This window comes from Dryas octopetala, chromosome 8 (genome assembly GCF_963921425.1).
Source record: "Dryas octopetala chromosome 8, drDryOcto1.1, whole genome shotgun sequence".
Taxonomy (NCBI): Eukaryota; Viridiplantae; Streptophyta; class Magnoliopsida; order Rosales; family Rosaceae; genus Dryas; species Dryas octopetala.
This window is the reverse complement of record NC_141373.1, coordinates 3,671,557-3,696,181: the sequence shown is the minus strand read 5'-3', so window position 1 is coordinate 3,696,181 and position 24,625 is coordinate 3,671,557. Positions and strand designations below refer to the sequence as shown.

General features: G+C 35.5%; 5 protein-coding genes and 1 pseudogene across 6 annotated transcripts; 3 read left to right on the top strand and 3 right to left on the bottom strand.

The window, feature by feature from the left end:
- Positions 1-607: 607 nt before the first annotated feature.
- On the top strand, positions 608-4,254 carry LOC147276124 (uncharacterized). Its single transcript, XM_086254113.1, has 9 exons — positions 608-647; positions 791-851; positions 1,096-1,314; positions 1,848-2,029; positions 2,143-2,317; positions 2,463-2,677; positions 2,984-3,109; positions 3,217-3,308; positions 4,123-4,254. Exons 1-9 carry the CDS (start codon positions 608-610, stop codon positions 4,252-4,254), a joined length of 1,242 nt encoding a protein of 413 aa, XP_086110239.1.
- A 946-nt stretch (positions 4,255-5,200) lies between these two features.
- On the top strand, positions 5,201-8,101 carry LOC147276123 (uncharacterized; annotated as a pseudogene). The gene is made up of 7 exons (XR_015123851.1): positions 5,201-5,234; positions 5,331-5,398; positions 6,148-6,302; positions 6,423-6,433; positions 6,549-6,760; positions 6,903-7,222; positions 7,700-8,101. The product of XR_015123851.1 is annotated as an uncharacterized LOC147276123 (transcript).
- An 883-nt stretch (positions 8,102-8,984) lies between these two features.
- LOC147276122 (GTP cyclohydrolase I) lies at positions 8,985-12,337 on the bottom strand. The gene is made up of 2 exons (XM_086255320.1): positions 11,531-12,337; positions 8,985-10,495 (listed from the first exon to the last, which is right to left on the bottom strand). The coding sequence occupies exons 1-2, from the start codon at positions 11,742-11,744 to the stop codon at positions 9,321-9,323; spliced, it is 1,389 nt and encodes a 462-aa protein (XP_086111446.1). The 5' UTR covers positions 11,745-12,337; the 3' UTR covers positions 8,985-9,320.
- A 1,618-nt stretch (positions 12,338-13,955) lies between these two features.
- On the top strand, positions 13,956-14,750 carry LOC147276121 (uncharacterized). Its single transcript, XM_086253504.1, has 3 exons — positions 13,956-14,267; positions 14,405-14,526; positions 14,612-14,750. The coding sequence occupies exons 1-3, from the start codon at positions 13,972-13,974 to the stop codon at positions 14,650-14,652; spliced, it is 459 nt and encodes a 152-aa protein (XP_086109630.1). The 5' UTR covers positions 13,956-13,971; the 3' UTR covers positions 14,653-14,750.
- Positions 14,751-14,806: 56 nt separating this feature from the next.
- LOC147276120 (cyclin-C1-2-like) lies at positions 14,807-18,938 on the bottom strand. Its single transcript, XM_086253503.1, has 9 exons — positions 18,810-18,938; positions 18,602-18,708; positions 18,110-18,149; positions 17,966-18,010; positions 17,233-17,351; positions 16,991-17,117; positions 16,527-16,577; positions 15,867-16,014; positions 14,807-15,155 (listed from the first exon to the last, which is right to left on the bottom strand). Exons 1-9 carry the CDS (start codon positions 18,839-18,841, stop codon positions 15,051-15,053), a joined length of 774 nt encoding a protein of 257 aa, XP_086109629.1. The 5' UTR covers positions 18,842-18,938; the 3' UTR covers positions 14,807-15,050.
- Positions 18,939-19,518: 580 nt separating this feature from the next.
- LOC147276119 (dimethylnonatriene synthase-like) lies at positions 19,519-22,011 on the bottom strand. The gene is made up of 2 exons (XM_086255343.1): positions 20,973-22,011; positions 19,519-20,379 (listed from the first exon to the last, which is right to left on the bottom strand). The coding sequence occupies exons 1-2, from the start codon at positions 21,945-21,947 to the stop codon at positions 19,750-19,752; spliced, it is 1,605 nt and encodes a 534-aa protein (XP_086111469.1). The 5' UTR covers positions 21,948-22,011; the 3' UTR covers positions 19,519-19,749.
- Between the last annotated feature and the right edge of the window lie 2,614 nt (positions 22,012-24,625).

Sequence of the window (24,625 nt, the reverse complement as noted above, 5' to 3'; positions counted from 1 at the left end):
CGTAGCATACTAATGTGGTGTTATCAATTTACTTAAATTATAATATGTACATCTCAAATTTGGTATTAGACTATTAGTGTTCTACATGTTTGAGAAGCAAATTTGGGATCCTAACAATACTCTTTTAAACTTTAAACTCTAAAATCCCTCGAACCACAAAATTCGTATGAACTTTTTTTAAATTAAATACCATATAAACTTTTATTCTATAAATTGACTCTTTATTATATAATTTATATGTTTGTTGACTCTTTATTTTTTTATTATTTTCTTTTTCCTAACAAAAAACAATTAAGAAATAAAAAGAAAACATATTATAAAGCAAAAATAATAATAATATTCTCAATAAAAATATAATATATATTCTCTCCCTCCCTATTAACGCAAATAGAGTTTGATCACCTCGATAATTCTCAGTACGTAGTAGACTTTGTTTGAGAAACATTTACTTGTAGTTAATTATCACATGTAAAGTAGAAACCTTGTACGCAATGGAGAATTAGTGTCGACCTGTATTTAAGCAACACATATCATTCAACAAAATCACCGACTTATGCTCTCTCTCTCTCTCCCTCCCTCAGAAGACTGCAACTGCGAGCGAGCTGACATGGGTGGCGGTAAAAGCACTCCTTCTCCTCCTGGTAGCGGTAACTCTCTTCTTCCCACATTATCTCTTTAGTTTTTTTGGGTGCCCAACTGCCAAAAATGGCGTTTTTGGCATGTTGGTCAGTGACCCATCAGTAAGTTACTGAAGGTTAGTAATGGACTGACTCTAATGTCAAACATGCAGATACTTGGGAAGACTCCTCTCTGGACCAAGATTCTTCCCAATCCTCATCTCCACTTCTCAGGTACTGTTGGCTTGATCCTTATTTTTCTGTTTGGTTTGCGAGAAAATATAAGAAGGATATATGATCAAATTTAGCTCTAAATTATGGCTTATATATGTTACCATTGGTAGACCCCATGTTTCTTTTTCTTATTTCTAGCATTGTACTCACAAAAACGCAAATGGGGTTTATTGAAAATTTGTAATTTAATTTGTTGATGTTTGTGAAAGTTGAAAGTGGTTCTGCTTAATTTTCAATGGAGCAGCAATGGTTTGAACGTGAAGGTTGAGGATGGTGCAGTGGATAAACAAAATGGGTTGGTGTTTGGAGAATTTGACAGTGTGGTTCTAGATTCCTCAGCTTCTTTCGATTTTGAAGCCAATCAGAGGAGAAAGCAAAGTGTTTATAGGAAAATTTTGCAGATTAATGATGAATTGCGTATTCGAAGTAAAGGTTTGGAAGAGGCCAAGAGCAAAATATTGAGGTATTTTAATATTCAATTAGTACATCGTTCCATTTAAGATTTCTTTGAAAGATGTTAGATCAAAAGTTCAAAACTCCTTAATTATTTAATTATCTTTGTCCTTGGGCTATATATATATATATAGAGTTCGATTCAGGTGCGGACCTGCCACCCATTGTTCGGCACAAACGATGGGTCTCACGTGCACTTGAAAATTTTCATATATATATGCATGTTATATGGAATCACAATGCTACAGCCATAGTTTGTCACTTGTAACTTTTCAAAAACACATTATTAAAATTAAAAAAAAAAAAAACAGAGAGAAAAAAGAAAATTTTTGCCATTTACGGTTGGTATAGGGGAATAACTTGTTGGAATTTATTCAAAAAAAGAAATTGAGACCTAGCTTTGACATCATTTAAGGACTTAACCAAATTAAAAGGGATCTCTCCTGCTGTTTGATCATTACTTTGTTGTTGTTTATGATGTCTAGACTGTTACATATATATATTATGGTTGCTTGAAGTGACGTGGCCTCTTGAATTTTACAGCTACACCCCTGGTGCATGGATTGAGAGTGTAGGTGGCCTGAGATCGCATAACTATTATGTGCCAAAGACGATGACTCTCTTATTGGTTGGTCCAAAGGGATCTGGAAAAAGTAGTCTTGTAAATAGAATATCAAAGTTGTTTGAAAATGACAAGTTTGCATCACAAAAAGCCCAAGTATCATGTATGGTTTCAGTTTTGAATCTTGAAAGATGCTAGGGCTTTCTGCATATATTATGGGATGAACTTAATTAGTACGTAGCCTGACAAACCTGTATTTTTTTTTTCTTGTGCCAGATAATTCATCTGTTGGAGGTGGAACCCTTTTTCTCCAGGAGTATATGATACCTAGAGGTTCAACTTCTTTTTGCCTCTATGATACTCGCAGTTTGTCTGATTATCCATCTGAAAACATGAAAATGCTCAAGCATTGGGTGAAAAATGGTGTTCGTCATGGGAAGCTTGTTTTCAGGTTTGACTTCATGCATATATGCATAGCCCTCTTGTCCATTATTGGATTTTCTTTACTTGATCGAACGACCCAAAGTTCAGTTGTTTCGATCATTTTGGGTTTTGGGATTAATTTGTCTATACTTTCATTCATCTCAATTGATCAGGGGCTCGGACAGTCTAAGTTTGAGGACCACAATGAATTGCAAAGTTCGTGATCCGAATGGTTGTGTGAAAAGTAAGATCAGGGAGGTTAATTTTGTCATATTTGTTGTGAATGGCCTTTCAGTTCTGAAATCATTGGTAAGTGAAGAAGAAGCTGAGAAACGATATACCCGAACAATTGCTTCAGCTTTCAACTGCCCATACCTGACCTTTAAAGGTACTAGCCTCTTGTCACGCGCTGTGTCAATTGGTCTTTTTGTCGTTATTTTGTTCTTATTATTTTATTACTTTTCATCGATCACTCTTTTCATGTATTTTAGACAAATTCATTTTTAGTGAAGGCTATAACACTAAATTCTTCGATATTAGGATGTCATATATGGATTATTTATTGCTCATTTTCCCCCTTTAATACTTTGTTAATTAGATTGATTAGGGATAGGAGAAGGAAGAGAAGTAGTGGGAATTAACTCGATATGTCATGCTTAAGTTTATTATAGTCACATCTCCATTTCCTTTCCAGATGATAAACCCGTGGTTGTTGTCACGCATGGTGATCTACTATCACAAGCCGAACGTGCTCGTGTTCGTATCCATTTGGGAGAAGTACTGGGTATTCCACCTACAACCCAAATTTTTGACATCCCAGGTTAATTAATTAGACCCTTGAAGTTATCATATATCCTCTCCAGCATTGGTTTCAAATTAATTGATTATTATAAAAAACCAAATATATCTCTTTGTGCTTGGTAGCAGAGAGCAGTGATCCAGTAACCGAGTTGACAATACTTGACATGTTACGCTATTCGCTTGAGCATGCTGACAAAAATCTAACTCGTAAAACAAAGGTATGCTCAGTGCTCTTTTTGCAAACACAGATATACGTACATTCCTTGCATGCATGCATGTTTACTTATACAGTTATACTAAATTAATGTATTAGGTTGAAATTTTATTTACTTTTGGGTAAAATACATTTTTAATTGGTCCCTGTGTTTTGAGCCAAAAGCACATTTGGTCCTCGTGATTTTAATTTTGTCAATTTGGTCTTTCTGTTTTATATTTTTTGCAATTTTGATACATTATACACCTAACATTAAAAAAAATTCAAATAAAAACTAATAACTTGTTTAAACTACCAAGTTTTACTCAAGAATTGCTCAAAATTATGTATATAATTAACCTTGAAATTTTTATTTTCAAACAAGAATTTAAAGAAATCACAAATTTAAAGTTTAAACCCTAAACATTTTTTGAGCTTCAATTTCTTTAGCAAATAAACATGAAAATAAAAATTGAAAGTAGTTTTAGAAAGTCCATTAGATGATCTTTCAATCCCCCAACAAAACGTTTCTTGAAAACAAGTGGATATTTTTTTCCCCAAATTGAAGATTTGATTTTTGTTAAACTTGCAAACTTCATAAAACACAGGGACCAAATTGGTAAAATTAAAACCATGAGGACCGAATGTACTTTCAGCTCAAAACATAGAGACAAAAAATGTATTTTACCCTTTTTTTTTATAATCACTGGTAGAGGCAGAACTTGATTATTAATATATATGCAACAGTCAGTCAGTCCTTGTCTGTTATCTATGAGTTTTTGCTGATCTTCTTAATGGCTTTGCAAGTCTACTGATCGATTGTGATAAATTACATGCAGATTGATGCTGTGGTAGTAATTTCTTGTCTGGGAATGATCGTAATGGTCCTCCTAATTATTATACTTGCAATTGCTATTTCCAATAATGCTTCTTCGCCACAAGCTCGCAGATTACAAGATGGATTGGAGTAAAATCAGACACTTGTGGTTTTGATTCTTTGAATATGGCAGTGATATGAAAATCGTGCATGTGGCATAAAAATCCATTATACAAGCATCAGACAAGCAATTTACTTTTAGAGTGTGAAAGTCAGCTTATATGCCAACAATTTTTACTTGCTTCTACATCTCTTGTCAAAACAGTGCATAATGTGCATTGACTATTAATTAGGTGAAATAGGTACTTAAATGCATGTGGTTCAAACTATTATTGCAGATCCCTTGTGCTGTTGTGCATGCCCTCAACTTCTGAATAAGCCATAAATTTCATCTTATTAATCTGGTGCATAAAAATCAGATGGAACAAATTAATAAATGACTAATTTTGTTTTTCGCTTTCCCTTTTTTTTTTTTAAATTAAAGAGGGAGGGGAAAATAATGAAGAAAAGAGCAAGGACATGAGAGATATATAGAAGAGATGAAATTAAAATCAGGATTAGTTTTTAACTTTTATTTTATAAATCACCCTTACTTTTTTTTCTTTTTGCTTTTCATTTTTGACAAACATACTATAAAACAAAGGAATTATATTTACCCAAATATTTTTTTTCAACTATTCTTTCTCAACAAAGTAATGAAAATACACCCATACGAGGGAATCAAAAAAGAAAAAATACAAAAATTAGGAAATACACTCAATATCTTAGGCCACCATATAGGTCATATTTCTATTAAAAAATGTTACACCACATTATTAGTTAAGATGGTCTAAATAACAGCCTAAACTCACAAAATCTTATGGAAAATAGACTTGATTATCTTGAAATTCTGATCCCTGACTCTAGCTTGCTAATTATCTCGGAGTTAATCACGTGTAAAGTAGAATTAAACCTTGTAGCAATAGGAGAAAAGTTAATTCAACCTGTATTTAAGCGACACATGTCATTCAACTGCGACTCAGAATACTTAGTGAGCTGACATGGGTGGCAATACAACCACAGTCCTTGTTAGCGGTAACTGTCTCCCCACATTTTCTCCTTAGTTGTTTTTTTGAGTGCCCAACTGCCAAAGATGGTCTTTTTTGACTCTCTCTAATGCTAAACATGCAGATACTACAGGGGAACACTCCTCGCTAGACCAAGATTCTTCCCATTTCTCATCTCCACTTCGCATGCAGGTACTGATGGGTTGTTGTCATTTCAGTTTTTCATTACTAATTTTCTGATGTTTTTAGCTTTCTGTTTGGTTGGAGAGAAAATATAATGGAAGGAGGATCAAATTTAGTTCTGAATTATATGTCTTATGTTAACCTTGGTAAACCCCATCTTTCTTTTTCTTATTTGTAGCATTATACCCACAAAAACGAAATGGGGTTTATTGGTTAAATTTGGATGCTGTTTGTAACTAAACAAATGTGGTTCTGCTTTTCAATGGAGCAGAAACGGCCGGTTTGAACAAGAAGGTTGAGGATGGTGCAGTGGGTCTCCAAAAGTGGGTCGTCGATTTTCCTCAGCTTCTTTGGATTTGGTAAAACAGAGGAGGGAAAATGCTTGCAGGAAAATTTCGAAGAGTAATGATGAATTGCGGATTCGAAGCAAAGGTTTGGAAGAGGCCAAGTGCAAAATATTAATTGAGGTATTAATATTTGTTTAGTACGATCGTTTAATTTAAGATCTATGTGAAATATTAGAAGAATTTCCATATTCACATATCAGATTGATTCTAGTAACATGCTACAGCCATAGTTTGTCACTTGTAAAGTTGTGGTTGGTATAGTGTAATAACTTGTTGAGGTTGATCCAAATTTTCAGAAATTGAGACCTTACAGGACTTTGTTGTTGTTTATGATGGCTAGACTGTTATTATATATCGCTGTTTGAAGTGATGTGGCCTCTTGAATTTTACAGCTACACCCCTGGTGCATAGATTGAGAGTGTAGGTGGCATACGATTGCGTGACTATTATGTGCCAAAGACGATGACTCTCTTTTGGTTGGTCCAAAGGGATCTGGAAAAAGTAGTCTTGTAAATAGAATATCAAAGATGTTTGAAGATGACAAGTTTGCATCAGAAAGAGCCCAAGTATCATGTATGCTTTCAGTTTTGAATCATGAAAGATGCTATGTTTGCTGTATATTGGGATGAACTTAGTTATGTTTTGTTTTTTACTATAGCTTCACCTGTATTGTTTTCTTGTGCCAGATAGTTCATCTGTTGGAGATGGAACCCTTTTCCTTTACTTGATTGAACAACCCAAAATTCATTTATTCCATTTAGGGTCTTGGAATTGTCTACTTTTATTCATTTCAATTTATCTCATTTGATCAGGGATTCGGATAGTCAAAGTTTGAGGACCAGAATGAAGAGGAAAGCTTGTGAGAATAGTTACGTGTCCAGTAAGATCAGGAAGGTTAATTTTTTCATATTTGTTGTTAATGGCCTTTCACTTCTGAAATCATTGGAGAGTGACGAAGTTGCAGACGTGCGATATATCCAAAAAATTGTTTCAGCTTTCAACTCCCCATATATGTCATTTAAAGGTATTAGGGTGTTATTGACTGCTATTGCTCATTGTTTCCCTTTAATACCACTGATTAGATTTTATAGTTTACAAGAGAAGGGAAGTGGTGGAAACTTGAGTTTAAAGTGATTATAGTTTCTACATTTCCATTTTCTTTCCAGATGATAAACCCCTTGTTGTTGTCACGCATGGTGATCTACTTTCAAATGCTGAGCGTGCTCGTGTTCGTGTCCAATTGGGAGAAGTATTGGGTATTCCACCCACAACCCAAATTTTTGACATCCCAGGTGAGAGACACTTGAAGTTAATTATCACCCTGTCCAGTATGGTTTTGAAATGAATTCATTATACAAAAAATCAAATATTTCTCTTTGTGCTACCAGAAAGCAGTGATCCTGCAGAAACTGAGTTGACAATCGTTGACATGCTATGCTGTTCGCTTGAGCAGGCTGAGAAAAATCTTCCACATAAAAGAAAGAGGGTATGCTCAATGTTCTTTTTGCAAATTACGCTGCTATACATTCCTTCTTCTTTACTTATACTAAATGGTATTTATATTGAGTGGCATGAATTTCACCTAATTTAACATCTCCCCTTAAATGTACTACATAGAAATTTCATTTGTTTCACAAGTGGTAGAGCTGGAATTTCCTTATTAATAAGCAACAGCCAGTGCTTATGGAGCCTAAATATGTTTCTAATATCCACACCCACCAAATATGCTTATATCTTAGTAATGTCCTTAATGAACCTACAAACTCGTGCAGTAACAGTAGTTAATTACTTTGCTGGTAATTTTATTAATTATTGTAGCGCCAAATTAATCCTGCAGCATCTATTATTCTGAAATAATAAATTTGTTCAATGGAATTTCCCTGGCCTCGTCTGTTTTCCATGATAGTTTTCTGATCTTTTTACTGGCTTCGTAAGTCTACTGATTGTGATAAATTACATGCAGGATGTTACTAAGTTACTATTACAAGTTATGCTCGTGGTTGGACTTCTTGCATTTCTGGTAATTGTCCAAGGAGTTTTAGCAATTTTGGCAATTGTCCTCAGATTTTTAACAATGTTGTTAAATGTTGTAAGTGCATGTGTTCCCCATGATACTTTGCCCCAAGGGCCCGAGCTCCCAGATTATAAGATGGATTGGAGTAGAATCGGACGGTGGTGGTCAGAGGACTAAGTTATGAGTTTATAAGAGTCTAAAATCACTTTGTTGTTCATGCATATATGTGGCTCAGTGGCTGTGTTCCCTTATGTTTTTCTGGTTTTGTAGATGTATGTACAGTCTGTTTCACCTCAGCCAAACTCCTTCGCTTATAAATAAAGATATTTGTTTTCATTGTGTGGTATGCAATCAGTGCAAAGTTGTTTTGATTCTTTGAATATGGCAGTAATATGAAATTCATGTGGCATAAAAATCCATTATACAAGTATCAGACAAGCAAAAATTGTTTGAAATCGTTAAGAGTATTAGAATCCAACAATATTTACTTGTTTCTGCATCTCCTATCAAAACAGTGCATTAACAAGTATGGCGTTTTATGTTGTTAAAACATGGATTTAGACATTTGATTAGGTGAAACGGTACTTAAATGTAATTTAGACTCACAGCCTAACAACATATCACACTAAACATTTGACAAGAGAACATAATCCATAAATTCATCTAATATTGCAGCTCCAAAGTGCCATGACTATGTAATTCGCAGTCCAAGAAAGGCTAGATGATAAAACAAACTTGTTTTTAAAATACTTCAAGTCTAGCAACAAAAATTTTCCAATAAGTTTTTAAAATTTTTTACCACCAATTTGGCTAGAGAGACCACAAGTTCTTGAGAAAGATCCGACCAGATGAAATTGGATGGGAGTTAAAAAGAGAAATAACAGAGCAATACATGAAGAAGAGGCTATAGAATAGACACAAGTTAGGGTCATGCCTGTCAATTCCAAGTTTCCAAGGTTCCAACTGTGTCCAACGAAATGGGCTGAAACAACCCATAGGCCATAGCCATCCCTCTCAACTTCAAAATACTTGGATTACAACTTGTTTTAAGTCAGTTTTGTACAGAATAACTTTTTAAGAGAATTTTTCAGCTGAATATATTCTTGTATGTATTACAGATCCCTTATGCATCAAATCTAGTGAATAAACGCCAGACAATGTAAATAAACTGGTGCAAATATGCAGCAAGTTTGATAAATGAGTGTAACTAAGGAAATTTGATAACTATATAAAATGAATGTAACAAAATAATGTTTTATTGGTAATGCAATATCCTTGGTATGCCAGACAAGGGAAAAGGTAGCACCGAGAAAATAATCTGTGAAACAAAGACACGCCTCAGAATCTTGCAAGGCTTTATGCTACAGTCTACAGACAATAAAAGACAACTTTGAGATCTTCCGTTTGCACCTTTAGTCAAAACTTACACACCACCGACACAAAAATGGGGCAATACCCAGATTGCCTGCAGGTCATCCTTGACAAGATCATCAACTTATCGCCATCAGACAAAAACCACCAAGGCAAAGAAATGACTTGAAAAAATAGATAGTTAATAGACAAAATGGGTTCACTGTCCTGAAATGGCAGTGTTTGGAATGCTCTGCAAGAACTTGGCCCTTGCAGCTGGGTCTGTTGTAAATCGACCCAATACAGCCATTGTAGCTGTACTACTTCCAATCTTCTCAATCCCTCTAGAGATCATACAGGTGTGGTCAGCCTCCGCAACCACAATCACATCTCCACCTAACAGTGATGATACAGTCTCCGCTATCTGCCGGGTAAGTCTTTCTTGTACTTGGAGCTTGAACCCATAAAAATGTACAATTGATTGCAAAAGAGATCTTCCAATGGGATTGGATCCTTCTGTGCACAAAAATCCTACGTGCACAACACCATAGAAGGGAAGTAAATGATGCTCACACTGAGACCAGAATGACAAGTTCAGCTCAGAGTGGATTTGCTTTTCTCTGCAGCTATCTCCATCCACCCTATCAGAAACAAAGCCATTCAGCTTCATATCGAAATTACTATTTTGGAAGTTCATCAACCACTTCACAAAACGAGCAGGCGTTCCTACAAGCTCCTTCCTTAATGGGTCTTCACCCAATGACCTAAGAATTGAAGCTACTGCAGTGACCATTCCCTGATTGACTGAATCAAACTTGGAGGCAGCATTAGCACCTGCTAAAGATCGGGATGGACACCAACATTGATCGCTTGTGTCTCTCCTGCAAGTTTTTTCCACATTTATGCCTCTGAATTTCAGAAGACTCAAAAAATCATCCCAAATATCGGCCTTTTCATCTTCAAAAACTCCTGAACCAGAACTAACGGGTAACTTTACCCATCCTTGGTGGTTTGAGTCAAGAAAAACTGATTCTAAATTTGGGAAATGGATGTGTAAACATTGGAGTACAACAGCAACACCTGCTGGCTTGATGCCATGATGCAAAGCTGAACACACTTCATCTGCTAGACGCTGAGGCTCTTGGAGACGTTTTGCAAACACATCAGCTACTCGAGAGAGCTTGCTTAAGCCTACAACCCGTTGACAAGAAGGGACATAACCCACATGACATTTAACCTGGAATGGTAGCATACAAGACTCACAATATGAGAAGAGGTCAAGATCTCGAACAACCACAAGTCCACCAGCTCCTCCAGCGTGGCCAAGTGCATTGTCCAGACCAGCTTCAGGGAATAAAGCACCTTGCACAATGTCCTTAACTTTTTGTCTGTAACCTGGAGAAAAAAAAAAAATTAAGGGTTCAAAATCAATACTTGGCATAGCTTTATTTCCAGGTGAATAATATAAAAGAAATCAACATCAACATCATCCATGCCAAAAAAAAATATTTGAATGAATCAGGAAACATGCTCTGTGCTGCATAAAGAATCAATTTCAAAAGGGGAGTTGAAAACAGCTTGTAAACTTGGTGATAATATAGATGCACATATATGCCGACAAAGGGCATAGGCTCAATCCTATCAGGCGATAAACATAAGCCATTCGAGATGCTTTCGGTAGGCCTGATGAACAAACACATAGATTTACAGGTATACAAACTAAAGGAATGGGTAAGAGAGGTGGGGGAAGTTCAGGGTGCATCCAGGATCTCCATCTAGCTACAGATAAATCATGCATGGTTAGCAAAGAATTGAGAGACTGATCTTCCCTTCTTATCAGACTGAACTATTGTTCCTTCACTACACATTTGAAGCTACAATTTTACAATATAGATTGATAATGACCCAGAAAATTATGTATATATTTTATTTCCTGCATCTGAAAGGTCAGAGCTTTTGTATGAGGGTAGTACGTTGTGGGGGCAGGTTGGGGAGAGGGAAGCATTTTGTATCATTTCTAAAGTTCATATTGTGCAAGAAGGGTAATCCAACAATTTCATCCACGGGCTATACTGTGCTATCTAGCCTAAAAGGGAAGAATGAAACACAGTTAGTTTGGGGCCAATATGATATTGTTAAACAAAGAGTATTCTAGTGTTGACAAACTTGAATACAGTAATACCAGCTAACCAACTACCCAAGTCTCAACAATGTGTAGCTATTACAATAACTAATGAAAAGGTGTCCAAATAAAACAAACAACGACAAATGAATGAAAATAAGAATCATGCCCCACAGGTTCACTATATGTAATAACACAACAAAGTCAGCATATCCAAGAGGAAAAAAACACAAACTCTCTGAACTTAAATAACTAGTATCCAATTACTAAACAAGGCTAAGAAAAAAGTTAGCTAACAAAATAGTTACCCCTTGTTCCTTCTCGAAGGGCCTTGGCAACGCGAAGAGGTGTCTTTTTCAAACCTTCTCTGTTAACATCCTCCCCCAGACCATGCATGAGAACTTTGACAGCATCCTCAATAGCAATGGTCTCAGGTTCATCCTCAAAACTCAGCTCAATGCAACCCAGCTTTACTCCATTCTCAAGTTCCGCACAGAAATGGCCCTCATCCAAAGCTCCCATTGACAGACAACCACAAAAGCCAAAAACAGCACCGACCCAGATCCCAAAATCAAACCACGAATCTCAACAACCAAAGACACAGCGTTCAAATCAGGAAACTAATGAAGACCCAAGGTGCCAACTTGAAGAACAAGAGCAAAAGAGAGATGGGTCACAGAGAATAAAAACCAAATCTTCCAAGGAATCAACAAGAATACTCAAAACCAGAGCTGCCCAGAACACCAAAATAGCAAAAGCAATAATCCCAGGTACCGAGATTAAAATTTAACACATAACAAAACGCTCAAGCGACAGAAACAGAGAGGAGTAGCTTAGCTATGGAGAAGAGAAAAAGAATGGAAAGGCTAAAAAGAGAGGAGGAGGCTAAGGGGATGTGAGAAAGGAAACGTAGGGTTGCCTTTGATCTTGGAATGTGTGGATCTTCCCTTCTAAGGATTTAGGAATCTCTCATCGGAATGTGGGACCCAATTGCCCACATGAGAAGGGGCTGTGAGATTGGGATGGGGCTGTTTTTGTACGGGACCGGAGGACCTGGGTTGGTAACCACACCACACGGTACTCTCTCTATTTCGTTATCCCTGTTGTGTGCTCTGTTCTCTTCTGTCATATCATATTATATAGACGAGTGATTAGAAAAGAAAGTACATTTGACGCTTCGAAGTCAGACCACCAAAGGATGGGAGTTGGCCCAGTTGGGGATATGGCGTTCGTATGGAGTGGTACCTTTCACCAACCGGGTCTAAATCCGGATCCGATTCCCGGTTGGTTGTATTGAGGTTGTGTTTATGTCTAAAAAAATTTTTTTTTTTTTTTTTGTAATTATTTGTCTAATATGAATTGTTATTACCAAACTTTGAATCCAAAATATTACACTTTTGAAATTACATCGTTTTGAATAGAAATGAAAGATTGGTACCAAAAGATTAGTGAGGTTCTTATTCCTCAACAACCCACTACCCAACGAAGAAATTGGCACTCCCACCAACCGCATATCCTGGATCTCTACTTTGGTTCTACTCCTTTTATGGTCAATGTGGTCCTTGTATGTTATAAAGTTTATTGATATTCTAGTGGTCGTCAAAGGTTAAGGGAAACCATTGTATATTTGTATTTGTACATAGATTATATTCCAAAGGATCTAAGAGAGTTTTTTTTTTTTTTTTTTTTTTTTAAGACTCAAGGATTATATAAACAATAATGCTAGTTGTCTTACATTTTTTTTTTCACATTTGTTTCACACTTGATGTGTTATTACTTGACTAGAAGGGTATTTACTTTTTCTTTTTTAAGTTTTATTTTTTAATTTTTAGTGTCCAATGTATGAATGTTATGTAAGATGGTATAACATGCAATTACCTATGTTGTTTTGGCCAATCAATTGATGGGATCCAATATTATTTATGACTTAGATTTTAGGTTTTTAATTCTCAAATCAATGTTTTGAGTCTAAAATCAGAAATTAAAACCTAAAAGTCTTTAGTGGCAATTTTATATCTCAAATTAATCAACTGTCGAAAATTTAAATAAAAAAAATTTTATGGGAAAAATAAAAAACTTGAAAAGAATTTCCCGAGTATGAAAAAAAAAAATTGGAAAATATTATGATTGCTATATATTTTAAAAGAATTCTCAAAGAGTGCCTATACCATGAAGAGTGGAATCTTGGATGACCGATATTTTACATCTTATAAACTCATTTTAAGAGATTTTTTTTTTTTTTTTTGGTATACTTACCAAGAAGCTAATTCGACGGCAAATATGATTGCTAAATTGGGAACGAACAATTGTACCAAGATTTGGGAACTAAACTTTACTTCAGATATTATGGCAAGATGTCAAATACTAGTTGTCCTACATTTTTTTTTTCACATTTGTATCACATCTGATGTGTCATTATTTTACTGGGAGGGTATTTCTTTTTTCTTTTTTAGGTTTTATTTTTTAATTTGTAGTGTCCAATGTATGAATGTCATGTAAAATGGTATGAAATTGTGATATAAATATGTGGTAAGTGTAAAATTACTAAAAAGATATTATGAGATTAGGGTGTATTAAAGGTTGTCAATGTTAGTTTTTCTCTTTGGTTAGTCAAAAAAAAAAATGGAAAATATTAAGTTGGGCCAAATTGGCCCCAGCCCATTGCCCAACCCATATCTAGTTCGGATCTTGGGATCTTAAAAAACTTGATTTCACATCTATAATTGCCCATCAATCTCCAAACAAACCCATGGATCCTCCGCTTGGATGCAGGCCATTGAGGCCATGCTTACTCCACCATCCCCATCACCATTTCCACCACCACCACCACCAACATCACCACCCCTTTTTCCTCTGCCCTCGCCGCCACCACCACCACCACCACCATCACCACTACATCCCCTTCAACCGCCACCACCATCAACCCCACAATTTTGCTTCCTTTCCTCAAAACCTAGAACCTGCTGCTGCGGTTCCTTTGCCAACCGGTTCGAATTCGGAGACTTCTGGGTACAAAGAATCGTACGATCCCACCCCAACTCCCCAGTAAGTGTAGCTTCAACTTCCTCGTTATTTGTTCGCTTACTTCATCTTCTTTGCTTCGACATTGTTGTATTTTCTTTTTGCTTTTAGCTTCGTTTTCAACTTCACCATCCAGATTGTTGGTTGGTGCTTGGTAACAGGGTGTTGCAGGAGCAGACACAGGGTGTGTTAGAAGAGGAAGAGGATGATGATGACCCAGTTTTCGTATTAACAGATGAATGGAAGGAATTCTTTGCAAAATCTGAAGCTAAGAGGAAACTAGGTGCCCAATTCACTTCCATTTCTTCCTATCTAAAAAAATGGACTTTTATAATAAATATAATAATTTGCGCATGGTGTAATTACAGAGAAGCAAGCGAGGAAGCAGGCGAAGAAGCAACAAAGCTAAATACGAGAAATTCTTGTATACAACCATTGAGAGACATGAATGATTCTCAAGATCCCAAGTTCTTGGAGGAGTGATATGATACCACATTTGTCTTTATGTTGGCATTTTTATCTGTATTACTCTGGGATGATGATCTGAGTTTTGCCAGTGGATCTGAGATGAGTAATTTTTGTAGAACTATTGTACTAATCATGCCAGAGTAAAACCCCTTGTGACTCAAAATGTTCTTGAAAACATATTAGTAGTACATGTTAACAAAGTATGCCACCTAAAGAGGAAGTTTTCTATGACATCGTTGCTCTCCCAAAAGGGTGACTATGAAACATATACTGATAGTTACATTACTGCAACACAATGACCATTTACTTCATGCATTGATGATTAACCAGCCCAGGCATCTATGATTTGTAGGCCAGCTTGTTGAGAGCAGCACTAAACCTCTCCTCAGAGATCATCCTGTGGCTTTCATAGAAATCTAATATCTCCATTGATATGTTCTTAACCTGTCAAAATATGCAATACGTCATGCACTTGTTACAAGCACAGAACTTTAGGAATTGACTTAATTGTTAATCTAAACCTCATGAATTGCATATGCAACAAGCAGGATGAAGTGATGTGGTTGTCATTCACAAGGTTTAAGTTAGCATTAGAAAATGAAACACAAATACTAGATGCTATTACTGTCTAATTTGCATGTCAAATATCACAAGAAAATTGTGTTCTTTCCCACCAAACCAAACAAAAAGTTCGGGCATTCTCTAGGAAAACCAAACTTCTACTCATTATGGTTTTGTACTTTTGTCTTGTCTTAATTGTAAATCCACGTAAGAACTCTATGAAGGCCAGAAGGTGCTCAAATAAAAATGGAACCTCTAAATGCATTTTCTTAAGATGCTATACATAATTCTACATGTTATATTGCCAATGTATACTGGATTGAAATAGTCTATTTTCTTTCTTCCTCTAAATTTATACAGTAGTTCCCAATACTACATTAATGCTCCAAATATCAAGTGAGGGCCCTGATACTATTACTTAGCCAATACATAGACTGATTTTAAATCAAATCAGCATTTTAATCAAATGTTGTACCAAATTCGCCTTACACAGAGAACATGTCATATGTAAACAGATAAATGTCTTGTTCTCTTTTTATACATAATCATAATGAAAGGATGCAGAAACATCGAATGTAAGATTGGAAGACTCACCACATTCATATCCACACGGAGTTCTTCAAACCATGCGGTGGTATCTTTCTCTCTGAGTACACTAGCAATGTATATGCAAGCTAAAGCAATCAGGTGTGGAGGATGTACCAGTGCAAGGTCCATCTTGTACGTGTCATTCACAATTCCCCTGTGTGTATCAAATGTCAAGGTTATCTTATGTTTTAAGTTTTTTTAAAGAAGGTAAAACTGCTCATATACAAAATTCACCTATCTGAAACACTAAAGCAAATTGTGTTGAGGCCTGAACATACACGGAAAAAAAATATAAAAAAAAAAAAAAATTCCTGTATGTCTATAGCAAGTCTCACATTCAATTGGGAAACATTTTCTTTTAGACAATGCTCCTCAACAAAATGCAGAGCCCTAAAGACTTTGCCTGAAATAACATGGATAGGGCCATGGGCTTTCTGCCTATGCCTCACCCTAACTAAAATTGGCACATTTGCAATAAACATATAACAATCTATTTTATACGGACTGTATGAAATGATTGAACAGCCTGCTTTAGGGAATATGGACAAACCAATAATGATAAATATTATTATCATTATAATAATAGAAATAAAATAGCACTTAGATAAGCAGTAGATATATATTACAAATTTAGAAAATTAACCACTTGATAGATTGGGCTCTTACCAAGTTAATTGAGTCATATTTATATCATTCAAGCCTGCATCCTGAAGCAACCTGGAAAGAATTGGAGCATAACTTTTTATAAGAATCTTATATACAGAAGAGATAAGATAGGTTCCCAGAAGAGCCATGCATAAAGAACATTTATGGCATCACCGGAATCAAACATAACAGTTGAGGTACATATGGATATCTAGGTCTACAATATTACAACTAAGAGTTGGATATCCAGAATATGCTAAAATTATGACACTAAACTGGATTGTGATACATATTTGAAGTCATATGGTGAAACCAAACACTCATGTTCTTCAGGAACTGAAAGATTCAAAAGTAAAACAATGGAGGGAAATAAAAGGAAAAAAAAACTGTAGTTTGAGCTTAAAAAATGTGACAACTAAGCAGAGCAACAAAGATTTATCTCTACAACTATCTGACTCATCAAAATTGTTAGACACAATACTTACTGAGACAATGCACGGTAAGGATGGTATATAACTAGATAATAGTTGATAGCTTCTAAAATCTTCATTTCCATTTCAAGTATGTCTTTGATCTCATATCTAATCTCATATCTATACTTTTCATCAGAATCTATACCAGAAAAGTGGTACATTGTCAGTGCATCACACGATATATAGAATGCCAATAAATAAATCATAATAAAATTTGGAGAAGTAATCTATTATGTTCAGTAACAAGTGATTACATAATTTTTTGATGTAAAATACGAGAAGTTTAGCCTGCACTGTGCTTTCTTCTGCTTTTGATGCCAGGTACAAGCAGGTTGGAGCCACAAGACGTGGATCATACTCGGACATACTCTTCCTGAAGCAAGAAATAGAAGTTATGCTTTGCAAGGGAAGCAACGTCTAGACTTCAAAATCCTACAACAATAGATTACTAACCCATGCACAGAGAGAGGAATGTCAGCAATAGCTGTACAAATTTGGGTTGAGAACCCCATATCAAAACACATGAGAACAATTGAACACCCGTATGTATGCATAAGCATATGTGTCATAGAATTTGTTTGGGGGATAAGAATTGAGAATATGATTGGGAATAAGGAATGTTCAAATACACATCTTAACACCATGTATTAATAAGTGTGCACTATATACACATGAAGACAGAAACAAACAATAGACATGTGTGATCATGATTGGGTCTTGATTTGAGGATATGCCTAGTTTAGTAGTTATTTATTCTGCCAAAATTAAAACGAACTTGAGTGATAAATCAGTAAAGAGGCCCAAAAATGTGGCTAAGCTGAACAAATGTGATAAACATGATACATATGAACTCAAACATGAAATGCAGGTTTTAGGGTTGAACAACTTCAAGACACTAAGAGAAAATACCATAAAATCAATTAAGGAATAAACCACGAGTGTCTGGTGAGCACTTTTCTCCCACCATTGGATAATTAGTTAATATACCTGGTGTAAACACGTCTCATATATGTAACTGCAGTAGCTACAACCCTGAAAAATTAACCAGTAGATAAGAGATCAGCTATATAGGCAGAAGTGAATTAAGAATTTCCCTACTCTTTGTTAAGTAGATTAAGTAATTAGATGAACCTTTGTCTCACTTTCACATGTTGTGCCAATTTTGATATATCTGAAAGAAGGGAAAAGGGAAAAGAACCAAAAGAAACATTAATTTATAATAAAGCAGGCATGCAAAACATAAGTTATACAATATAGCATCGCTATCAACAAAGAAAATCCACACAACAAACTACTTCGTAAGATGGTAAGAAGCCAAAGCTCCATATAACAACTTCTAAAGGAAAATGAATATATAGTAGAGCACCAACACACACAAGCACATGTCATTGATTAAGTCTCATTTGTAGATTTCATTCCTCATTTAGGCAATCTAGATGGTGGAATCCTGTTAACATTTATAATGCTTTCCAATCAAACATGTTCAGCTACCCATAGATTTCACTGAAAGTGAAAAAACAAATAATCAAAGAAAAAACAAGAACACAAATCATAGCAATCAAACTAGAAACATAATATGAAACCAAAACCAAAAAAAGCCCGTGAGAGAGATAAAGAAAATACAGTTGGCCATATGCATCTTTATGAGCTTGAAGTCTTCAAGAGTGATGCCCTTCTCTTTATCAAGTGGCAACACCACATCCACATCTTCCTGGTCCAAAAGCTGTTTGCTGGGTAACACAAACACAACCCCATAATCAAAAACAAGGAAAAACAAACGAACAACAAAAATCAGAAACATGGATTAAAATATTGGGTTTGAAAAACATACAAGTGGGACGAGGTCCAGAAATTGGCAGCCATGTTTTGCTCAGAGATTTCAAGGTGTCTGAGTTCCCCTACCTGTCAATTACTTGATCGTTCCAGATTTTCAGTTTTTAAGGGGAGGTAGAAGTTGGACTCTGAAACGTTTAGATTCAGAGTTCGGCCCATTTTTGTTGAACCGGGTTATCTAATGGGCCTACCAATAAGTAGTTGCTATTTTCACCCAATAATTTTTTTTTTTGTCTGACCTAATTATTTAATCACTGCCCACCCTCTAAAACGATCTCACACTTTTCGATTTAATCCTAGTTTTAATTAGTTTTTTTACATTAATGCTAGAGATCATATTTTCTAGCACTATTTTTTTTTTTGGAGTTGGGAGAGGGGGATTAAACTTGGGTGAATTGTGGGTAATTCAACGGTATTTCCAACTAGACTATCCAACAACTGTATTCTTTCTATCACTATTAGCTATTGATGCGTTAAATAACAGTGCTTATAATATGATAATAATGTAATAAATGCATATTAAGTGTTGTCAGAGCTTGTAATTATAGTGATTAAAAGCATTTATCCTTACACTTGATGTTTGAAGTTTGAATTCTCATCTTCCAAAATTGTTTAATAAAGAAAAACTAAGTGTTAATTGTCGCATCATATCATAATCATATAAGCTAATTGAATAGAAAATATGTTCTTCTTGGCACTGCCGACTATGTTATAAGTGATATATTTGAATAATATGGCGCTCATGTGATTATTTAAGTAAAGTACTATTCCATAACATTTGGAAAGTAGATACATCATACAGCCACCAACCATCATTTCACTACAATCTTGCTGATGGTCACATTATTAATTAATTCTAATTTAATTAGAATCATATTAATGTGAAGGTAATGTCTTCCATAGCAAAAACCTTCAAGTTGTCACAAGCAATAAGTTGTTTAAAGGCATTGATAGAGCTGCAGAGGAAGACGTGGGGCTAGCACAACTTCCAGTGGGCTTGCCTTAGGCAGAGCCAGGCCCAACCCTTCACGCATATCCACTGCCTTATCATTTTCTCTCTTCATATCAAACCCCTGGAGCATCCGAGCCAAAACCAATTGAATCACATGCAGCCCAAGAGTCATACCAGGGCACGACCTTCTTCCCGAACTAAATGGAATGTACTTGAAATTTTGGCCTTTGAAATCCATGTCCTCATGGGTCGTCATGAACCTTTCGGGTTGGAACTCATACGGCTTTGACCAAACATTAGGGTCACGCTGCAACTTCCATATATTGACGAGTAAACGAGTGCCCTTGGGTACGTGGTAGCCACCGAGATGGCAATCTTCTGTGGCCTCACGCAGGCCCGTTATCGGGCCTGGTGGGTATAAGCGTAGGGTTTCTTTGACAATGGCTTGGAGGTATTTGAGGTTGTTGAGGTCCGATTCTTGGACCCATCTGTCTCTTCCTATATTGGTGTCCAGCTCTTGTTGAGCTGCCTTTAGGACTCTTGGGTTGTTGAGGAGTAGGGAGAGGGTCCATGTTAGTGTAACAGATGTGCTTTCCGTACCAGTTAGGATTAGGACCTGCCAAAAGGAAAGAAAACAAATCATGTCTATGAACAAAATTAGAGATACAACTTGCATTATTCGTTGATTACAATCAAACATTTACCACATTCACTCACACTATTCCATCACATCTCTTCACATCTCTAATAAAGATAAAACTCCACTTACATATACCAATTTCATGTGAGTCATGTAAACCACTGGCAAACATTTTTATTTTTTTTTTCTTTTTATAGAGGCAGAAAAATACAACTCTGCTTCCAACTTTAGCTTTATTGAGGCATTTCATCGAATATTTTTCTTCATCTTAAGAAAAATACCAAGAGGTAGGCAAATTAGTAGAAGATATTTTGTTATGTGGGGCCAATAAATCCCACAGACTCCACATAAATTTGCAAATGTAAGAGGTGTGATTAGTAATATCTAATAGAAGTAAGACTCATTTATATAATTGTTAGTAAGATTGTCTAAGAGCTAATAGATGTATGTATACATTTATGATGTGGTCCACAAATTAATGTGAACCATGTAGCATTACTTGGTTAGTAAATATAGTAGGAATACTTAAACTCAAAATAATTAATAGATATTACACCAAATTAACTTACCAGTGCTGTTGCTTTGATGACATTATCACGGCTATGCCCACAAATTACATCGTCCTCTTCAAACTTGGATACCATTACATCCATCAAGTCACTCTCAACCCCAACATTTTTGCCCTCGAATCTTCTTCCACGATGTTCTTCAAGCCAGTTCGCAAGCACAGAGTCAAGCTCCTTAAAACACCTTTTCATGGAACTCACGTGCCCAAACACGTGATCCAGCCACTCAAGGCAGGGCAACGCATCCGACCACACAAAAACCCCACACAGATGCAATGCCTCTTTTATCGCAGTTTCAAAACGGCAAGCCTCGCTCTTCTTCTCCTTATATTGACCGCTTGAAAATCTCTTCCCAGAAATCAGCCTCACGTTAATATTGAACGTCAACTGCTCTAACAACTCACTCACATGCACTGAAATGGGACCCATATTCTTCTTGGTGCAGAGGGAGAACAAAATTTTGACAAACGAGTCCACTTCTGAGACTCGAACGTGGCTGAACATCTCGACCCGGTGGGTCGAGAGAAGCTCTAGAGTGGCCAACTTCCGGACCTCGCGCCAGTACTGTCCGTAAGGCGCGAGGGCGAATACGGCGTTGTTGTAGCCCAAGTACTTTCCGGCTGCTATGCTCGGTCGTGTGGCGAAAACTCTGTCGTTTTGAGTGAAGCATTCTTTTACGAGCTCGCAAGAACTCAGGACTATAATTTGGTGGCGGCCGAGTTTGAGGGAGTAGATTGGTCCGTGTTTGTCGGCAATGGCTCCGAGGATTAGGGCAATTGGGTCTTGAGTAGTACCCCCTAGAAGAGGGAGGTGCCCTATGAAAGGCCATGACCCTAAGGGTTGAGGGACTGGTAATTTGGTGCTCTTTGTGTTGTTGGTGATGGTCTTCTTAGCGTAGGCTGTGATTCTCAGGGCAGCGTAGAGAACCAACAAAGCTAAGATTGTGTCAAGGATTTGGAATGGATAAATTGGATTCATGGTGGTGTCTGGTGTGGGAGAGTTAATTGGGTGGCGATAATGTGCTTGTATGCAAGATTGGTTAAATGCATGCGTATTTAAGGGAATAATAAAAACGTACTAAATAAAGGGAATCTGAATTTTAAACTCTCTTTTTTGGTTACATTTAAGGAATTAAATCTTATACCTACCCGGCCTAATCTGAACTTTAAATTATTTTTAATAAGTACAAAATAATTATTAAATTAATAACTAGTTACTTATATTATATCATTTCAGAGATTTCAAATAGTCGAATTGAAATAGAGAGACCAATGAAAGGACAATTATTGTCTGTGACCGTGTGGTATGATGACATGGTGTTACCAAATCACTCAAATTATAACACGTATATAATAATTAATTTTTAAAACCCTAAAATCTAGAAGAAAAAAAACCCTTAAAATCGTCAACGCGTTATAATTTTAGTAGATTGGTAACACCACGTCATTATATCATGTGGTGTTACAGTCACATACAATAATTTTTCCAAAAAAATATGCGCATAATATATACAAAATATACATGAGAATTGAAACTATTACCTTACAGTATGTGTCTAGTACGTTCATACGTATCATAGTTCCATTTGTCAAAATTTATTAACGACAAAATCGTGGACACTGTTTGGTACTTAATTTTGAGTATCACTTTATACTCATTACCAATCACATGAACTCATGATGAGGTTTATCATGAAAGAAAAGATGGTGGACTCCATCATAAACTCATGTGATTGATGATGAGTATCAAATTAATACACAAAATTAAATACCCAAATATTTTCCTAAAATCATTAGCTGATTTGCTCATAGCTTAGGACTAGAAAAATCATGACCACATAATCAGCTAGAAAAATCATGGCTAGAAAAGTCAACGAGAAATATCACGGCTAGACAAATCTTAGCCATGCAATCAGGTAGAAAAATCATGGCCATATGCAGCTAGAGCCACAATCGCTTTCTAGCTTGCATGTTTTGCATTTACACCACCCAAATTTTAGGAGTCGTCTTATAAATTGTACCCTTCAGCCGTCACAACTCTGAAATTAAAGGTGTGCATCATGTGAGGACATGCAATCATGCAGAATTGTCCTAGAACAGTCCGAAATTTTTTAATCCTAGATTAACTTTACCCCTCTTTTTTGTGGCTTTTTATCTTAATTTAACATTCGCGACTATCCCTTGGCCAAAAAATAAAAAAATAAACATCCGCAACTATCCAACTATATTATTGGGTTAAGTAAATCTATAAAGTTGAAGAATCAGAGAGGGCCGCCCACCCATAAATTAAATTTATATACCTAACGCCCAATTATTCTAACCCATATCAATCATTTCATTAATGTCACTATCGTTTAATATTTTTTTTTTGCCAAATGACACTTTTCGTTCTTGTATTTTCATCAAATTTCTATTGTAGTCTTATTTTTTTAATTTTGACATTTTCAATACTATACTTTTAGTATGATAGCAATTTAATCCAAAATATCAACCTCATTTAAGTTGTTAACGACAAATTTAACGTGCAAAGCTAAAATTGTGTCAATAATTTGGATTGAAGAAATTGGATCCATGATAATGTGGGAGCTAGAGTTAATTGAGTGGTAATTAATTATAGATAGAGATCAGTTGATAGTTTTCCATGTGTATTTATAGGAAATTAACAAACGTACGTATAAGAAGAAAATTCAAACTTAGAATATCTTGCAACAAAATAAAAATATATAGCTACTAGATATAACTTGTTAGTTGTTAGTTTGTTACTCACTTTCAAATGGTCAAAGAGACATAGACAAATGAAAGGACACCTAGAAACATACCTGCATAGCACGATGCAAAATATACATGAGAAACTCGCAAAACATGTTTTATTTGTTTGGTAAGAAAGAGGATTATTTCCTTACACGTCTACTACGTTACAACCACAAAAATTATTTTGTATAATTAATATACTATTACAGTGTTACATGTAATATAGTTAATTCACGTATTATAATATTTGATAAAAAAAAATTATGTGTTATAATATAAGTGGATATTTAATAATACTCTACAAGACCTTACAAATATAAATCGTGTCATTATAAATTTGTTTAATACTATATAGCACGTAGATTTATTACATCAAATAAAAGTATATATACCGATTTATACATAATAAATTTTCATCAGCCACACTCTCATTCAAAAATTATGAAGGACTATAAGAAGATAAAATCATTAGCTCATAAGTCATAACATGGCCCAGAGGCCCCAGATCAACTAGAGCCACAAATTTCGCTTTCCTGCATGTACGTGAGCAATTACAAATGTACAACGACATATATATATATATATATATATGAGCAAATTACAATTTAGTACCTCAACTTTATATGTTGTTTCAACTTAGTACCTCAATTTTGAAAACTTGCAAAAAAGTACCTCGACTTTCATTTTATGTCAAAATAGTACATCCGTTAGTTTTTCTGTCAAATAAACCGTTAGTTGACAGAAAAACTAACGGTTTATTTGACTTTCATTTTCTGCTACAAAAACTTTCATTTTGTAGCAGGGTATTTTCATCTTTTTCTTCAAATTTAAAAAATAATAATATTTTTAAAAAATTTTGAATAAAATTTTTTTAAAAAATAATTAAATAAAAAAATTTCATTAAAA

Excerpts from the sequence above, each read along its gene's own strand:
- LOC147276124 (XM_086254113.1), top strand. The coding sequence starts at position 608 with ATGGGTGGCGGTAAAAGCACTCCTTCTCCTCCTGGTAGCG. Across the intron at positions 1,315-1,847 it reads GCCAAGAGCAAAATATTGAG|CTACACCCCTGGTGCATGGA; the intron begins GTATTTTAATAT and ends TGAATTTTACAG. Across the intron at positions 3,110-3,216 it reads CCAAATTTTTGACATCCCAG|AGAGCAGTGATCCAGTAACC; the intron begins GTTAATTAATTA and ends GCTTGGTAGCAG.
- LOC147276122 (XM_086255320.1), bottom strand. The coding sequence starts at position 11,744 with ATGGGAGCTTTGGATGAGGGCCATTTCTGTGCGGAACTTGAGAATGGA. Across the intron at positions 10,496-11,530 it reads CCTTCGAGAAGGAACAAGGG|GTTACAGACAAAAAGTTAAG; the intron begins GTAACTATTTTG and ends TTTTTTCTCCAG.
- LOC147276121 (XM_086253504.1), top strand. The coding sequence starts at position 13,972 with ATGGATCCTCCGCTTGGATGCAGGCCATTGAGGCCATGCTTACTCCAC. Across the intron at positions 14,268-14,404 it reads GATCCCACCCCAACTCCCCA|GGTGTTGCAGGAGCAGACAC; the intron begins GTAAGTGTAGCT and ends GCTTGGTAACAG. Across the intron at positions 14,527-14,611 it reads TGAAGCTAAGAGGAAACTAG|AGAAGCAAGCGAGGAAGCAG; the intron begins GTGCCCAATTCA and ends GTGTAATTACAG.
- LOC147276120 (XM_086253503.1), bottom strand. The coding sequence starts at position 18,841 with ATGGCTGCCAATTTCTGGACCTCGTCCCACTT. Across the intron at positions 18,709-18,809 it reads TTCTGGACCTCGTCCCACTT|CAAACAGCTTTTGGACCAGG; the intron begins GTATGTTTTTCA and ends TGTGTTACCCAG. Across the intron at positions 17,118-17,232 it reads ATTTTACATCAAAAAATTAT|ATTCTGATGAAAAGTATAGA; the intron begins GTAATCACTTGT and ends TTTCTGGTATAG.
- LOC147276119 (XM_086255343.1), bottom strand. The coding sequence starts at position 21,947 with ATGAATCCAATTTATCCATTCCAAATCCTTGACACAATCTTAGCTTTG. Across the intron at positions 20,380-20,972 it reads TCATCAAAGCAACAGCACTG|GTCCTAATCCTAACTGGTAC; the intron begins GTAAGTTAATTT and ends TCCTTTTGGCAG.